The sequence below is a fragment of the Echinops telfairi genome, unplaced genomic scaffold, assembly GCF_000313985.2.
Source record: "Echinops telfairi isolate 266 unplaced genomic scaffold, ASM31398v2 ScPeMD7_21;HRSCAF=78, whole genome shotgun sequence".
In the NCBI taxonomy this organism is placed as follows: Eukaryota; Metazoa; Chordata; class Mammalia; order Afrosoricida; family Tenrecidae; genus Echinops; species Echinops telfairi.
This window is the reverse complement of record NW_022103918.1, coordinates 15575813-15590043: the sequence shown is the minus strand read 5'-3', so window position 1 is coordinate 15590043 and position 14231 is coordinate 15575813. Positions and strand designations below refer to the sequence as shown.

Sequence of the window (14231 nt, the reverse complement as noted above, 5' to 3'; positions counted from 1 at the left end):
GGGTACAGTTAAGAGCTGGAAACAAAGGGAATCCAAGACAAATAAACCCCTCAGGACCAATATTGGGAGTAGCCATACCAGGAAGGTAAGGGGAAGGTGGGGGGATATAGAGCGAATGGATCATAATGATTTACCTATAACCCCCTCCCAGAGGAATGGACAACAGAAAAGTGGATGAAGAGAGACATCGATCAATCTAAGACATGAAAAAATAATAATAATTTATAAATTATCAAGGGTTCATGAGGGAGGGAGGGAGGGTAGGGGAGTGAGATAATTAAAGTTTATTATGTCAACCTGGCTGATAAACACATGTGGGGTTAATTGAAGGGTGGAGAAGAGAAATGGCTCAGTCAGCCTCAACTTTCTAGTTGTCAGGTCTCTTACTTTCTGATTGTCAGACAAGAGTGCAGCTTCCTTAGCCAGTTCCCTGCTTCAGCTAGAAAGGCTCACTTCCTGCAAGACATCCTGAGAAGAAGTCACATGGACTTACCCCAATGCAGCCCTATACGCTCACTGATTCGGCTTTCCTCCTGCAGTCAGCATCATAGTGTGTGTTTTGTGAGATGGAGGACTTTGTGGATTGGTGTCGGACATATGGGTTAATGTTGGACTTGTGGGCTTGGACAGTACTGGGTTGGGATGTTTTCTTGATGTGCACTTATGCTTTATATAAAACTCTCTCTTATACATGTGAGTTTCTGTGGATTTGTTTCTCTACAGTCTCCAGACTAACACATTATGGTACCTTGGGAGTGCGGTACTAGAGAAACAAATCATAAGATGGAGAGTAGATATTCGTTTGACCTCTCTCTCATGGTAGATTTTCTTCTTTGTCTAGTCAGAGGTCAGATAAAGCCACACTGTTTATTCAGTAGTTTCCTGGGGAAAATATGGGAAGTATGAAAATAGAAAGTGTGTAAGCCAACTTGCTTTCAGCCATTAAAATTTGATCTTTAGATGGGTTTGGGCCACACCTGTAAAGAAAGCTATGCAAAGAAATTATGCCCCACTCAGTGCTTTGGAGTACTCAGGAACCAATGGTCTTTCTCCGAAGCTGGGAAAAATTCTGGAACCATGAAGAAAACCCAATTCTGGGACTGAATATTAAAGGGAGCCTGTGGACAGGCTGAGATGCTTGCTAGGTGACCACCTGGATCTACTTGTTGAGTGGAAGTGGGAGAAATGCAGCAATAAAGAGGCAGATTGAGTTTGGCCACTGACACCTGTTGACTTGGTTTACAGGAAAAAGAAGACAAGAGCGGGTTGACTGGTCTAAAGTTCACGACCTAGCACGAGGGGGATAAAGTAGAGAGGCCAGCGAAATAGAGGAATTCTCTCAACAAGATTAACTGACACAGGGCTACAACCACGGGCTGAAACATAAGAACAAGTGTGGGGATGACGCAGGACCAGGCGGTGTTTCCGTCTGTTGTACACAGGTTGCTATGTGTCAGAACTGGTTTCATGGCACTTACACCCATACTGTTGTTTTAACTGATATGAAAAATGTCACTTATTGTGTTTGTTTTAGTTTTTATGTCCAATATTGTTAGAATAAATATCTGTAGATAATAAACACTTTGTAGATAATAAACACCCGACATTAGCTTTTGTATATTAAAATTTTTTCCTACAAACTTTACCACTAATAGAGGATTAAAGGCAAACTCAACCACAGAGCATGTAATTAAATATTTAGGAATTGAAATTAATAGTAAGTTTTAGAACAGTTTTAAAAATTAATATGTTTGATATAATTGATAACCATATTCAAAATGACCACTCTAGTTTGAGCTTAAGGGAGATAATTCCTTTTAATTCTGGGTGCCATATTATTAAAATTGGAAGATAAAGATAGTAGATACAGAGTTGAAGAGATACGAACTTATATGAAGAATATTTGAGGATACTTAAAGTGAGTGAAATACTTTTAGTTGGAAAACTGATAAAACATTTCGTAGCACTATATAACTTAAGTTAATGTATTAAAACTACAGAGAAACATTTTGATTCCACATGAAAAGAACTGATGTGTTTGAATCATGGTTCTGATGAAGAAAACTGAAAGTACCGTGGATTTCCAGAAGAATAAACAAATCTGTCTTAACAACAAATCTGTCTTGGAGGAAGTACAGCTAGAATGTCTCTTATAAGCAAGGATGTACTTTGGACATGCTATCCGGAAAGAATGGTCCCTAAAAAGGATGCCATGCTTGGTAAATTAGAGGGTCAGCAAAAAAAAACCAAAGAGGAAACCATTAAAAAGACAAACTGACACAGTGGCTACAATAGGCTCGAACTGTCAACTGTGAGGATGACAAGGGCTGAGTGGTGTTTCCTTCTGTTGTACAGAGTCTACTTGAGAGCCACTAATGCAAGAATTGTACTAAATTCATGTACAAGTAGCAATATTGGATTATTTTGATTCATAAATAGCTATTTTATACGTCTTAACCTAATTTAAAGGGATCATGATGGTTGAAGGAGGAAGAGTTTTTGCTTAGTGGGCACTGAGTTTATTTTAATGGTGGAACAATTGAAGGAGGGATATCAATAATGGTTTTACAAAATAGAGTATAATCAATGGCACTGAATTATACATGCAGAAGTTGGTGAATCGGAAAATGTATTGGTTGTGTATACTTTTGCCAAAATTGAAAAATTACATGAATGACAATGAGTACAGAAAAGAAGAAAATTGTTGGTGGTACAGACTGTACAACTCTACTTATAAAGAGTGAACTAATGAACTGTAATGATAAGTGGACTGTGCCACTAAAACTGTTTTTGAAAAAGAAGAATCATGAGTGAGTGGTGTGCTACACGTAACAGATTTCCTTCCTCTGTAATAATCTAATCATATCATGGACCGTCCTTTAATATATTTTGGACGTTTCCGCATTAGATAGGTTATCAGGGTAAGCATCCTTTAATCTCATTTCTGATTTTAAGATTGAGATTCTGAAATTTTAATTCCATTTGAATTCAGCAAATATTCACTGTGTATTTTCTGAATTGAGATTTAGATAGACACGGGCATGGATTAGTCAGCACTTTCATTATTCATTTAGAATGCCATTGTTTACCTATCTAGATACGTAACACTTTTACTAAAGTTAAGATCATGGTAGGAAAACATTTTATGTAGTGTTAAACTTCTGAATTCATCCTCAATGGGAAAATTTTAAAAATTTATCTTGGTTTCTGTTTTCCTTAACAATGTTCCTTTCTATCAAAGAAGTGATTTTTGAATTGTGGGACATTAGTGGAGGGAAAAACAAAAACAGAGGTAAAGGGGAGATGATATGTAAGAGTTCAAGAAGGAAGAAAATATTTTAAAACTGATTGTAGTAGCTATTGTGCTATATACTGTTTGACATGATTAAACTACAGAATGGTAGGATATCTGTAATAGCTCCCAATAAAATGGTTTTGAAAAAAAAGGAATAAAGTAAAACTTATTTAAAGTTTTAACTTCCTTTTATCAACATTACCATCCCCCTCAACCAATGAAGACATCTATCCCTCCCTCACTTTTCAACATCATCTTGTTCTAGATGAAGATGACTGCCTTATTCTCTCAAAGAAAGTGGTCAAGAAAGGTAGAAAGTACGCTTCTTAACACTCATTACCTTGAGTAGATTTCAATTTCAATCATCAGTTTTTTATTCACTCTCTTAAATTAGCTATGTGAGAATACAAAAAAGTATATGATAGAGCAGAAAAGCAATTTCATGACAAGCTATAATATGTCAATATATCAAAATATATATTGGGAACAATGTTTAGTAAGTAATAGTACCCAATTTTCCTGGAAGATAAATGGTTTGAAGGGAAATTTTTCTACCTATTGTATGAGCATAAGACTCAAGTATTCACTAGAAAGTAGGTTAGATAAAAACAGCATACCTCATATATCAGTGTTATTGTTTTATAAGTACTATATGAGAAATTAAGTTTAAAAACCAAGCTAAATGTAACATTATAAATCACAGTTAAATTAAATGTTTATATTTACCTTCTTATTGCCTATGAACCACAAAAATGGCAATATGAAAAAATAATTACCACAGAATTGACTGAATAAATTATAAATTATATTCTAATGTATGGAAAATCTAAATTACTCAATCAAACGATTTAAAACAAAACCAGCCTGGTGATGGCTCACTGTTAGAATTGAGAACATAGAAATAAATGCATTCTACCAGGTGTGTCCCTGCCTTTGTAAATGAGTGTAACTGAAAGTATGGCCATATGTCCAATTCTCACGGCTTGTGGAACTAGAGTCCAATCACCCAAGTTAACAGTTCATGTATTGGAGTCTAATAAGGTGCCCTACACATGTATGAAATCATTTGCACAACAGTGTTTCACCATTGTCTATATTGTTGCTATCAAAAGAATTACCTTAACCTTGAATTCTTTTTTTTTAATTAATCATTTTATTGGGAGTTCTTACAGGTATTATAATAATCACTAATTCAATTAGATCAAGTATAATTGTACAATTGCTACCACCATCAGTTTCAAAACATTTTTTTCTACTTGAACTCTTTAATAACAGCTCCCTTTTATCCCCTCCTCCCCCAACCTATCCCCCCAGGAACCCTTATTATTATATATACATATAATTATTATTATTATTTTGCCATATCTTACGCCAACCAATGTATTCATTCACCTGCAATTCTGTTATTTGTTCCACTCTAGTGGGTTTATACAATTATTGTTACTACTGGCTCCCCTTCTTCTCCCCTCTCTCTGGTACCCTCAGGGAATCATTACTTCTGTTACTGTTTCTGAAGTGTTATCTACCCTAGTTTTCATGCATCGGATACAAATGTCCTTAATTATACAAATGAACATATACAGGTCTAACAAGATTAATGAGGTAAAAAAAAGACCATAATAGTAAGGGGAGGAAGTATTAAAATACTAGAGAGTAGTTACATGGTTCATCAGTGCTATTCCACTCTCTATATTTATCCTCCCTTCCTTGAGGCCCTTCTGTGAGGAACTCTCCATTATCTTACAGGTAGGTTTTGGGTCTCCACTTTGTCCACACTCCCTAACATCAATTTTATTGCTTATTTTTGAATTTCTGATAACTATTCCTGTCAGCACCTCATGATCACACACACTGGTGTGCTTCTTCCATGTGGCTTTTGTTGCTTCTTGGCTAGATGGCTGCTTGTTTAACGTCAAGTCTTAAAGACCCAAAATACGATATCTTTTAATAGTTCGGCACCATCAGCTTTCTTCGCCACATTTGCTTAGGTACTCATTTTGTCTTCAGCGATCATATCAGGAAGGTGAGTCGCATACAGTATCACATTCACATCATAAAAAGGCAGACAGAACATGAAAAGAACAACTATATATTGTTCTGAGGTGGTTTATTCATTGGTACCTTATATAATGGTCTCAGGTGATTATTCATTGGGCCCCAAGGGGATAATCTACTATGTGCTACAATATAATGATTAAGATATATTTAAAATCAAACCAGACATATAGAGAAACCATAGTTGAATAAATGGACTTTGAGCTCTCACTTGATTGTAGCCCTAATATAAGAACAATTAGTTCTTGTGACACTGCACAATTCATGGCCCTTCACAGTACTCTGCCTCATGAGACCACTGCAAATATGAATGCCATATTAAAATGTGGTGAAGAAATCATATGTTGCCTGGCTATTGGCAAAAACAGTGTCAAACGTCTTAAAGGCTTGTCTCAAAACAAGCAGGGAGTTAAATGAAGAGTCAGATAAGTCCACAAAGAAGAAGCACTCGCACACCAGTGTGCATGATGCAAGGATTGTAAACAGTAATATTCAAGCCCAAATGAATGAATGGTACTAGTATCTACATGCTAAACACCTGGTGTTCAGAATACTCTGGAAGATAGTGGGAACCCAAAACCCATTTTCAGGGTCCTTACGTGCTGAGTCCCGAGTGAATTCCCACTGTCCATAGACTAGGCGTGTAAGCAGGTCAAATGTCAGACAAAGAACATTGTAAAGTCGTTCTCAGCAACTGCACTTAGATACCCTTTTGACCCACTTTCAATTCATTCTAAATTTTTAATATCCTCTGCTTTTATCAGATTGAAGTCTTTCTCTGTTTTGTATGATCAATGTTGATGGGTCTCTTTTCTTTTGTTTTTAGTCCTGGGACTTTTATGTTTTTCTGTAAAGGCAAGCCAGAATTGGTGGATTTATAAAGACAATAACTGCAATAATAATTACTCAGGTGCATAGAAGGGAGGGTGGAGGAAATGGGGAGTCAACATCCATGGGTATAAGAAGGAAGAAAATGTTACCACATTGGTTGTAGTGATTATTAATATGACTGAATTACTGAATTGTGTGATGTGTTCATTACAGTTCAATAAAAATAATTTTTAAAGAGAAATAAATACATTCATCTATAGACAAGTGATCTTCATTAAAATCCACTCAATAAAGAAAAAACAGTCTAATTAATTGCAGCCTAACACCTACAGAACAAAAGAAACACGCTCAAGTCCTCACACCATATGCAAAAACTAACTCAAAGTGGATTAAAGTCCTAAACATTAAAGTTAAAACTACAATAAAGTTTCTAAAAGAAAACATAAGGACAAAATTATGAGGGGCTAGGGTGCAATGGATTGGTATAAAGAGAAAGAGAAGAAGAAGAAAAAAGGAGCCCAAGATCCTAAAATTCTGTTCAGCTGGATCAATTTTTGTCCCGTAGTGTGAGGGCTGACAAACTCTGGTTCCCATTCAAATTCAATCTCTACCCTAATTTTAGAAATAAACGTATTGAACTATAAGGTTCATCCATTTACATGGTTTATCAGGCCACTTTCTGCCTACAGTGGCACAGCTAAGCTGCAGTAATAAAGACCATACAGTTTGTAGAGTCTAAAATACTTAATAGCAATATTAAAATATTTACTACTTTCCAGGAAAAATTGCTAGCTCTTCTCTTAAAGCAACCTCAAAAAAATACAATCAAGTGCTCTAGATGATAAATCAAGAAAGGAGATTAAAATGAAATCATTAAAACACTCAATCCAAATTAAGGCAAAAAAGGAGGAGAAGTACATGGAACAAATTAAAAGCAAATGGTTAGATGCGACAGGTCAACCAAATATGTTGGAAATCACAAAAAGTGTACAGAGTTTAAACAATATGCTTCCTCTAATATGAAACAGCTCTTTTAAATAAAATTTATTTAACTCTCACCTCTCAAGGTTTATTTTATTCAAAAATATTGTTGGGAACTTGTTACATACATTACTTATACCATGAATACTCTTAAACTGATTTTTTTTAATGTCAATCATCTTATAACCTTAGCCTTTTAACATAGTAAATAAAAAACATGATACAACTAGAAATTAATGCCTATATGAAATAAAAGGCAGTCAAACATAAATTATTTTAAAATTTTACATGCCATATATAAATATTATGGCATTAAAAGCATTGAAGTGCTATTATAGTTTCATGGTTATCTCTGATATTTGATAAATAATATAACTCAGTATTTAATGTGGGGGAAGATCCTCATTAATTTGGAGGGAGATCACATATTTTAGGCTTTCTATCCTATTTTGGGTTATCATAAAATTCCTAAACCCTAACTTTGAGTTTTACATAAGTATATATTTCTCTCAAATTGACCCAGGAGGGTGAATGGCATGAAACTGAATAAAGAGCTATAAAGCTCTCAAGGGCGGAGGGTTAGGAGAAAAGGATAAATATCTGATCGATGTGCACTTCCATTACCTGGGAATTTAGCAGCTCTTCACACATGTGGGCTTGTTTCTCAATTGCAGAAAGATACTGTTTTTCAAGAGCTTCTACTTGCTGTTTAACTGAAGACTGCAGTAGTGCCTGGAAACAAACAAAGCATGTCACTTAGAGCTCACACAAAACTTGGAGTCTACTGTAGGAATGAGAGATTTTTTACATGTGTGCATATCTGTAATTGGATACTTTTTCATCTACAGAATGTGCATTTGCAAGTATTGAAGCGCATTCAGATATAACACCACTTTAAGCTTTTTTTTGTTTTTCTCTGGTCAAGATTGCAATTTTTGTGGCTCAGCATATCCTTCCAAACACCTTCTTTAAAAAAAAAAAAGTCATAGCAGATGATAAAGAGGGCGAGTAGCTCTGGTAAATGCAACTTCAGCGCAGTGAAGACCACACAGGATGAGAAGCACAGGAAAGCTACTTAGAAAAAAAAAAGCAAAGGGAAAAAAGAACCAGACATATTTCACTGGCTGACAAAACTCCACATCCTCTCGGCAAGCTGTAATATCCCATGGGCCAAGCATGATCTTCAAGACCACAAGTCAAGTAAAAGCAGATGGAAACTCTGAGCAATTTCAAACATAAAAGAACTGCCCCCCAGGAAGTTCACGCCCCTAATGTGAAAAGGTATGTTAGTGTGCAGAAAAGAAAATCCCAAGGCAGATTTCATTAAAAAGTAATAAAACTTGCAAGACTGCACAAACTTCACTGAGTAGTATAAATGCTGGACCCCCAGTAAGACAAATGCAAAGACATTGACACTGTTCTGATGAAAGGCAAGTCGGAATTTGAAGATGTCCTACCCACTCATTTCCTTGTGGGGATTCTTAGAATATTGTCATCGTTTTCCTCTCCTATTTTGTGAAGCATTATGTTAAGTGTTGTGAGTAATATCTTTCATGCAATTTAGAAATCCTAAATCTATCTAAAATATGCATTCAACTATATATATATATATGTGTGTGTGTATATATATAAATTCTTTAGCAGCCAGTCTATTTTTAAAGGTCTATCTGGATAATAAACTACTCATAATCAAAATACTAAGTTGAAACAGACACAAGTCTTATAGAAAACAGACCTTTGGCACATTCGCCAAGTAAAAGAAAATAAGCCAAATCTCTTAAATAATCTCTGTTTTGAAAATAGATTTACTTGGTTGGAAACAACATGCTTTAAGATGCTAAATAAATACGCATGCATTATTTTTTTAAACTGGGACAAAAATATTTTTTAAGTCTCTGGAATGAGCTCTCATTTCACATAATTAACTTTCCTTGACAAATGTTAGATGCTCTACCACCCCTGTAACTCAGCAGTTTCTACTCTGAAATTGCAGAGCGAAGTAACGAAGCAATAAGGTTCTGAGATGTAATCAAAATACAGCGATTTGTCGAGCTTCTTGGTCGCTGCTGTTGTCAGGTGCACCAGTCCCCAGTGCTGGCTGGCCCTCCTACGAGAGAAGGAAGCACTGTCTGGGCCAGGGCCATCTTTACAATAGTTGGGGTGTCGCAGCCCATGGTGGCAGCCACTACATCAATCCAGCTTCTTGAGGGCCTTCCTCTTTTTGAGGGACCTTCTACATTACCAAGCTGAGGTCCTTTTCCAGGAATTGGTCCTTCCTAACGTCTACAGTAAACAAGTAAAGACTCATTATCCTTAAGGAGAATTCTGGCTATACTTTTCTCAAGACATGTGTTTTTTTGTCTTCTCTAGATTCCCAAATAATTAATCTATATTAATCACAAAATATAACCTGAAAACATAAACCAAAATGTAATCTCCTCATATTATGAATAACCACCAATGCCAATGCCATCATGTGAACTCTGATCCACAGTGACCCTCTCTCTCTATAGGACTTCTGAGGCTGTAAATCTCTCCTGATGAGGGGCTGCTGGGTAAATCTCTAATATACCACTGGCAATTTAAAATATACTGTTTAGAGTTTCAAGAAATTTTAAAAATAGCATAGTAGCAGACAAATCTCTTAGAATAACACAGAGACAGTATATTTTGTAGAGAGGAAAATGCTATCACCATATATTTTGGGACTTGCAATAAAACAGAATTATTTTTGGCTTAATGGAAAAATTTTTTTCATTTTCCTATTTGTCCTGGTTCCAAATAATTCTAGCTATACTTATTGGTGTCTTTCTGTGGAGCAGATGTAGAGTGATAAGTCGCTCTAAATTTCCTAGCAACCAAAAGATTTCTGAGTGAGATACTTATATTCACTGGCACCAATTATTGGAGCCCTGGGGGCATAGTGTGGGTTACATGTTGTCTTGCTAATGGCAAGATCAACAGTTCAAAATCATCAGTAGCTCCACAGGAGAAGCATGAAGCTTTCCACTACAGTCTGGGAAACTCACAGGGGCAGTTCTACTCTATCCGTCTAGGGTCACTATAAGCCACAATCAACTTGATCACAGTCAGTTGGGTTTTTTTGTTTTTGTTTCTGATGTTCCTCTTCGATCAGGCCTGACACATGAGACACTAACACGAAGTTAACAAAGTGAAATCCATTATCATTATTTATAAAAGGAAAACAGTAAACAATAACAAATTTCCAAAGAAGCAACGTATACCCTTCCCCAAATTACCCATGTCCATCAAGTCATAGGATGTGTTCATATTGCTGATGCCTTTAGCTATCAAATTGCCTGAGGTTTCTGCTCTATCAGCTTCTATCTGCTCTATCTGCTCTTCAGCCTTTGCTACTCTTTGTGGACTCTACTTCTGGCTCTCACCATGCTACCCAGGCATGAGGGGCTCTCTTGCTACCACCCTGCCAGGGGCCAGTGCTGCTAGAGGGGCAGGCGTGCAACTTCAGAAGAGGGCATAACCAGGCCTGTCTTGCCCTGCACATCCAAGTGTTAATGCTCTTTGAGCTCAGGCAGCAAGTCTCCAGACAAGAGACATCTGCCTCCACCCTATCATTGGAAGACACCTGCTTAGGTGTCTCCAAAGAAATCTGAGCACAGGAATAAGAAGACGTCTACATTGCACGCTTGAGGACTAGCTCATTAGGTCAGCCAGAAAGCCTCCTGCCAGAAGGGATTCGAGTCAAATTCTGTGTGCCAGTAACATCACTGCAGCTGCCTCACTCCATAGGCCAGGAAATATACCCACCTGTCTTGTGGGCATGTTATGGCTCTTTCATAGTTTTACTTTCTTTTAGGTGTTAGAGGTTCTTAGTGCATGGACATCAGGTCCTTGGTCCAACTAATATATCCCACTCTAGTTTTCTTGATGATAGTGAGGTCCTCTAGAGTCTCTTTAGGATTGGTCCTTACATAGGCCTGCTTCCTACCAATTTTACAGCATGATCCTCTCACCGGGACAACAGACAATATAGATCACAACAAATTATGGTTAGATTGAGAAGAATAAGAATTCCAGAACACTTTAATGGTACTCATAGAGAACCTGTGTATGGATGAAAAGGCAGTTGTGCAAACAGAACAAGGGAATACTGCATGGTTGAAAATCAGAAAAGGGGTGTGTCAGGGGTGCAAACTCATACCACATTATTCAATCTATATGCTGAGCAAATAATCAGAGAAGGTGGATCATATGAAGAAGAACAAGGCATCAGGATTGAGCAAAGGCTTATTAACATTCTGAGATAATCAGATAACACAACTTACTTGCTAAAAATGAGGAGGACTTGAAGCACTTGCTGATGAAAATCAAGGATTACAGCCTGGAGAATGGTTACAAAACTAACTACTGGTCCAGTAAATCATATCATGAAAAACTAAGAAAAGAGTAAAGATGCCAAGGAGTTCATCTTGCTTACATCCACAGGCGATGTCCATGGAAGCAGCAGTCAAGAAAGCAAATGACATTGCATTAGGTAAATATTTGGTACAAGACCTTTTTCTTTAAAGTTGGAAAAATAAGTATGTCAATTTGAGGACTAAGGTACATCAGACCCAAACCATGACATTTCCAATTGCTTCATATGCATGTGGACGTTAGTCACTGAATAAGAAATACCAAAATAAAAATGATGCATTTGTACTACGTTGTTGGTGAGGAATACTGAAAGTACCATGGACTGCCAAAAGAGCAACACGTCTTGAAACCAGTACAGCTAGACTGCTCTTTAGGGGCAAGGATGGAACTTTCATCTCAGGGACGTTGAACACCTTGCCAAGAGGAAACGTGCCCTAGAGAAGGACGCCAGGCTTGATAGAGTGGAGAAGTGAACAAGTGAAAAAGAGGAAGGCTTTCTACAATATGGATTGACAGAGTAGCTGTAACAAGGGGCTCAAACACAAGAACAAGTGTGAGGATGGGTTGGGAAGATGCTTTGTTCTGTTGGTACAGTGTAGCAATGAGTTGGAACGGACCTGATGGCACCTAACCAAAACAACAATATTGGCCAACAAGAAGTAAAACTCTACTTGTAAATGATATGACTCTAGATGGGAAATACCCCAAAGAAAACTGTTGAAAATAACTGAAACTTTTATCAATCCAGCAGAGTAGAAGATCAATATACAAAAATCTGCAAAATTCCTGCATAAAAATATGCAACCACTGTTGAACATAGTATAGTACTTCCTCACACAAGTGGGGCTAGAAGAGCCCAAAGCACAATCACATCAACTCACACCCATGTTCGTCACAGCACTGTTCACAATTTCAGACAAAAACAACCTAAATGCCCATCAATAGAAGAATGGATCAAAAAACTGTGATACATACACAAAATGGAATACTACATATCATGAAAGAATGATGAAACTGAGTCAATTCATAACATGGGTAGATTTGGATAATATTATGCTGAGCAAAGTTAACCAATCACAAAAGGGCAAATATTACCATATATACTCTCAAGTATAAGCCGACCCGAACATCTGCCTAGGCATCTAATTTTACTACAAAAACTGCATTAAAAAAGTGCTGAAAAACTCAGCTTATACACGTTATCTGAGTATATGATATATACACGATATATGAGTATGTGGTCTCATATATGGCATATGAGACCATTGTTATAAAAGAATAATGGTTTTTCATACCGAAAGAAAGAGTTTGATGGTTACCAGGATTGGGCTGGAAGCGAGAGAAGGGAAATCAATAGGGTATGGGTAGACAGATGTTAGCTAAGACAAAGGGGAAGATCATATTTTGTAAGAGGGAGAAGAGATTTAGGGGGGCGGGGGAGCAAAGCAAGCTACTGGGAGATTTGATAGGTCAATTAAATTGTTGAATACAGAAGTAATGATCTAAGAAATGTAAATCACCAACAAATCCACAATAAAGAATCTTTCAAAAAACCTTGTATGCTACAAAAAGCTTAGAAAACTATCCTAAACTACACAGCATTAAGACTTACATTGTTATGTCTTAGAAAGGTAACTTTTAAAATTCTCCATATAACTAGAATATTAGTCATCACAGGTATACAAATAAAACACTGATACTAGTACTAGAACTATGGCTCTATGACTCATAAATTTTTATTATTCTTCAGATATAGGCTATATAACAGTATGTTCTTTCCAGTGTAATCTTTTCTATTTCCTGTAATTTTCTCTATAGGCACTATAAGGAAGACTTTCTTTGAGGTTGCTGCAGTACTACAAAAAGGTTTTTTAAAAATCATTTCCTTTATAAGCTATTGAAACTATTTTCAACATGCATAAAGTATTTTAATGTTCATGATACATACAAATAGAAAAAAAAAGATGTATCCCAATATATAATAATATGATGAGAATGCTACCAAGACCAGGGGATATTTTGATTTTTAATATATTTAATTCTTCATCTCAACTCTATCAGAGATTTGCTGGATCATTCCATTAAGCTCTGACTCATAGAGCTTGAGGAAAACTGCCATATGCTTTTAGAATAACAGGTTCCTGTAGTACATGAATTGTATCTTACTCATGCTTTTATATATAATGCACAGTTTTTTATACTGTGCCTAATGTATAGTAAGCCCTGAAATAGCCATTTGTTGAGTGTTAGCCCATGTATGAGGGTTGATATTTTAGAAATCATGTCATCAAAAGTATCAATATTTATTGGAAAGTTCACTAGGCTTCAACTTATAACTACCAACTTTAGTTACTAAGGAAATGGCCTGGAGATCACAGCCGACGTCCTCCAGCCACACGAGGGAGAGGAGACTGCAAGCCCCACTGTCCCAGGATGATTCCTATGAAGCCTCCGTCAGACATTTCATTACGCTCCAACCTTCTTTACCTCTTCTGACCCAAACTGTCCGTCCTATGGTACTCTACTTCTTAGCTGTATTAAAAACCCATTGCAATGGCTAAACAGAACTTAAGATAATACTGACAATTATGGGAATTTATTAGAGACGTTATCAGAAAACATTAAGAAGACAGTTCTTTAGTTTTCGGTAGCTCTTCTCAGCCAGTCTTTC

The 14231-nt window shown here is 36.6% G+C and overlaps 1 protein-coding gene across 5 annotated transcripts in view; it reads right to left on the bottom strand.

The window, feature by feature from the left end:
• The window catches only part of CCDC91 (coiled-coil domain containing 91), a 365255-nt gene that overhangs the window by 160186 nt on the left and 190838 nt on the right, over positions 1 to 14231 (bottom strand). For all 5 annotated transcript variants that reach the window (XM_045288440.1, XM_045288443.1, XM_045288442.1 and 2 more), the window contains exon 8: positions 7787 to 7894. In XM_045288440.1, coding sequence (XP_045144375.1) covers positions 7787 to 7894 — 108 coding nt within the window. The remainder of the gene's footprint in view (positions 1 to 7786; positions 7895 to 14231) is intronic.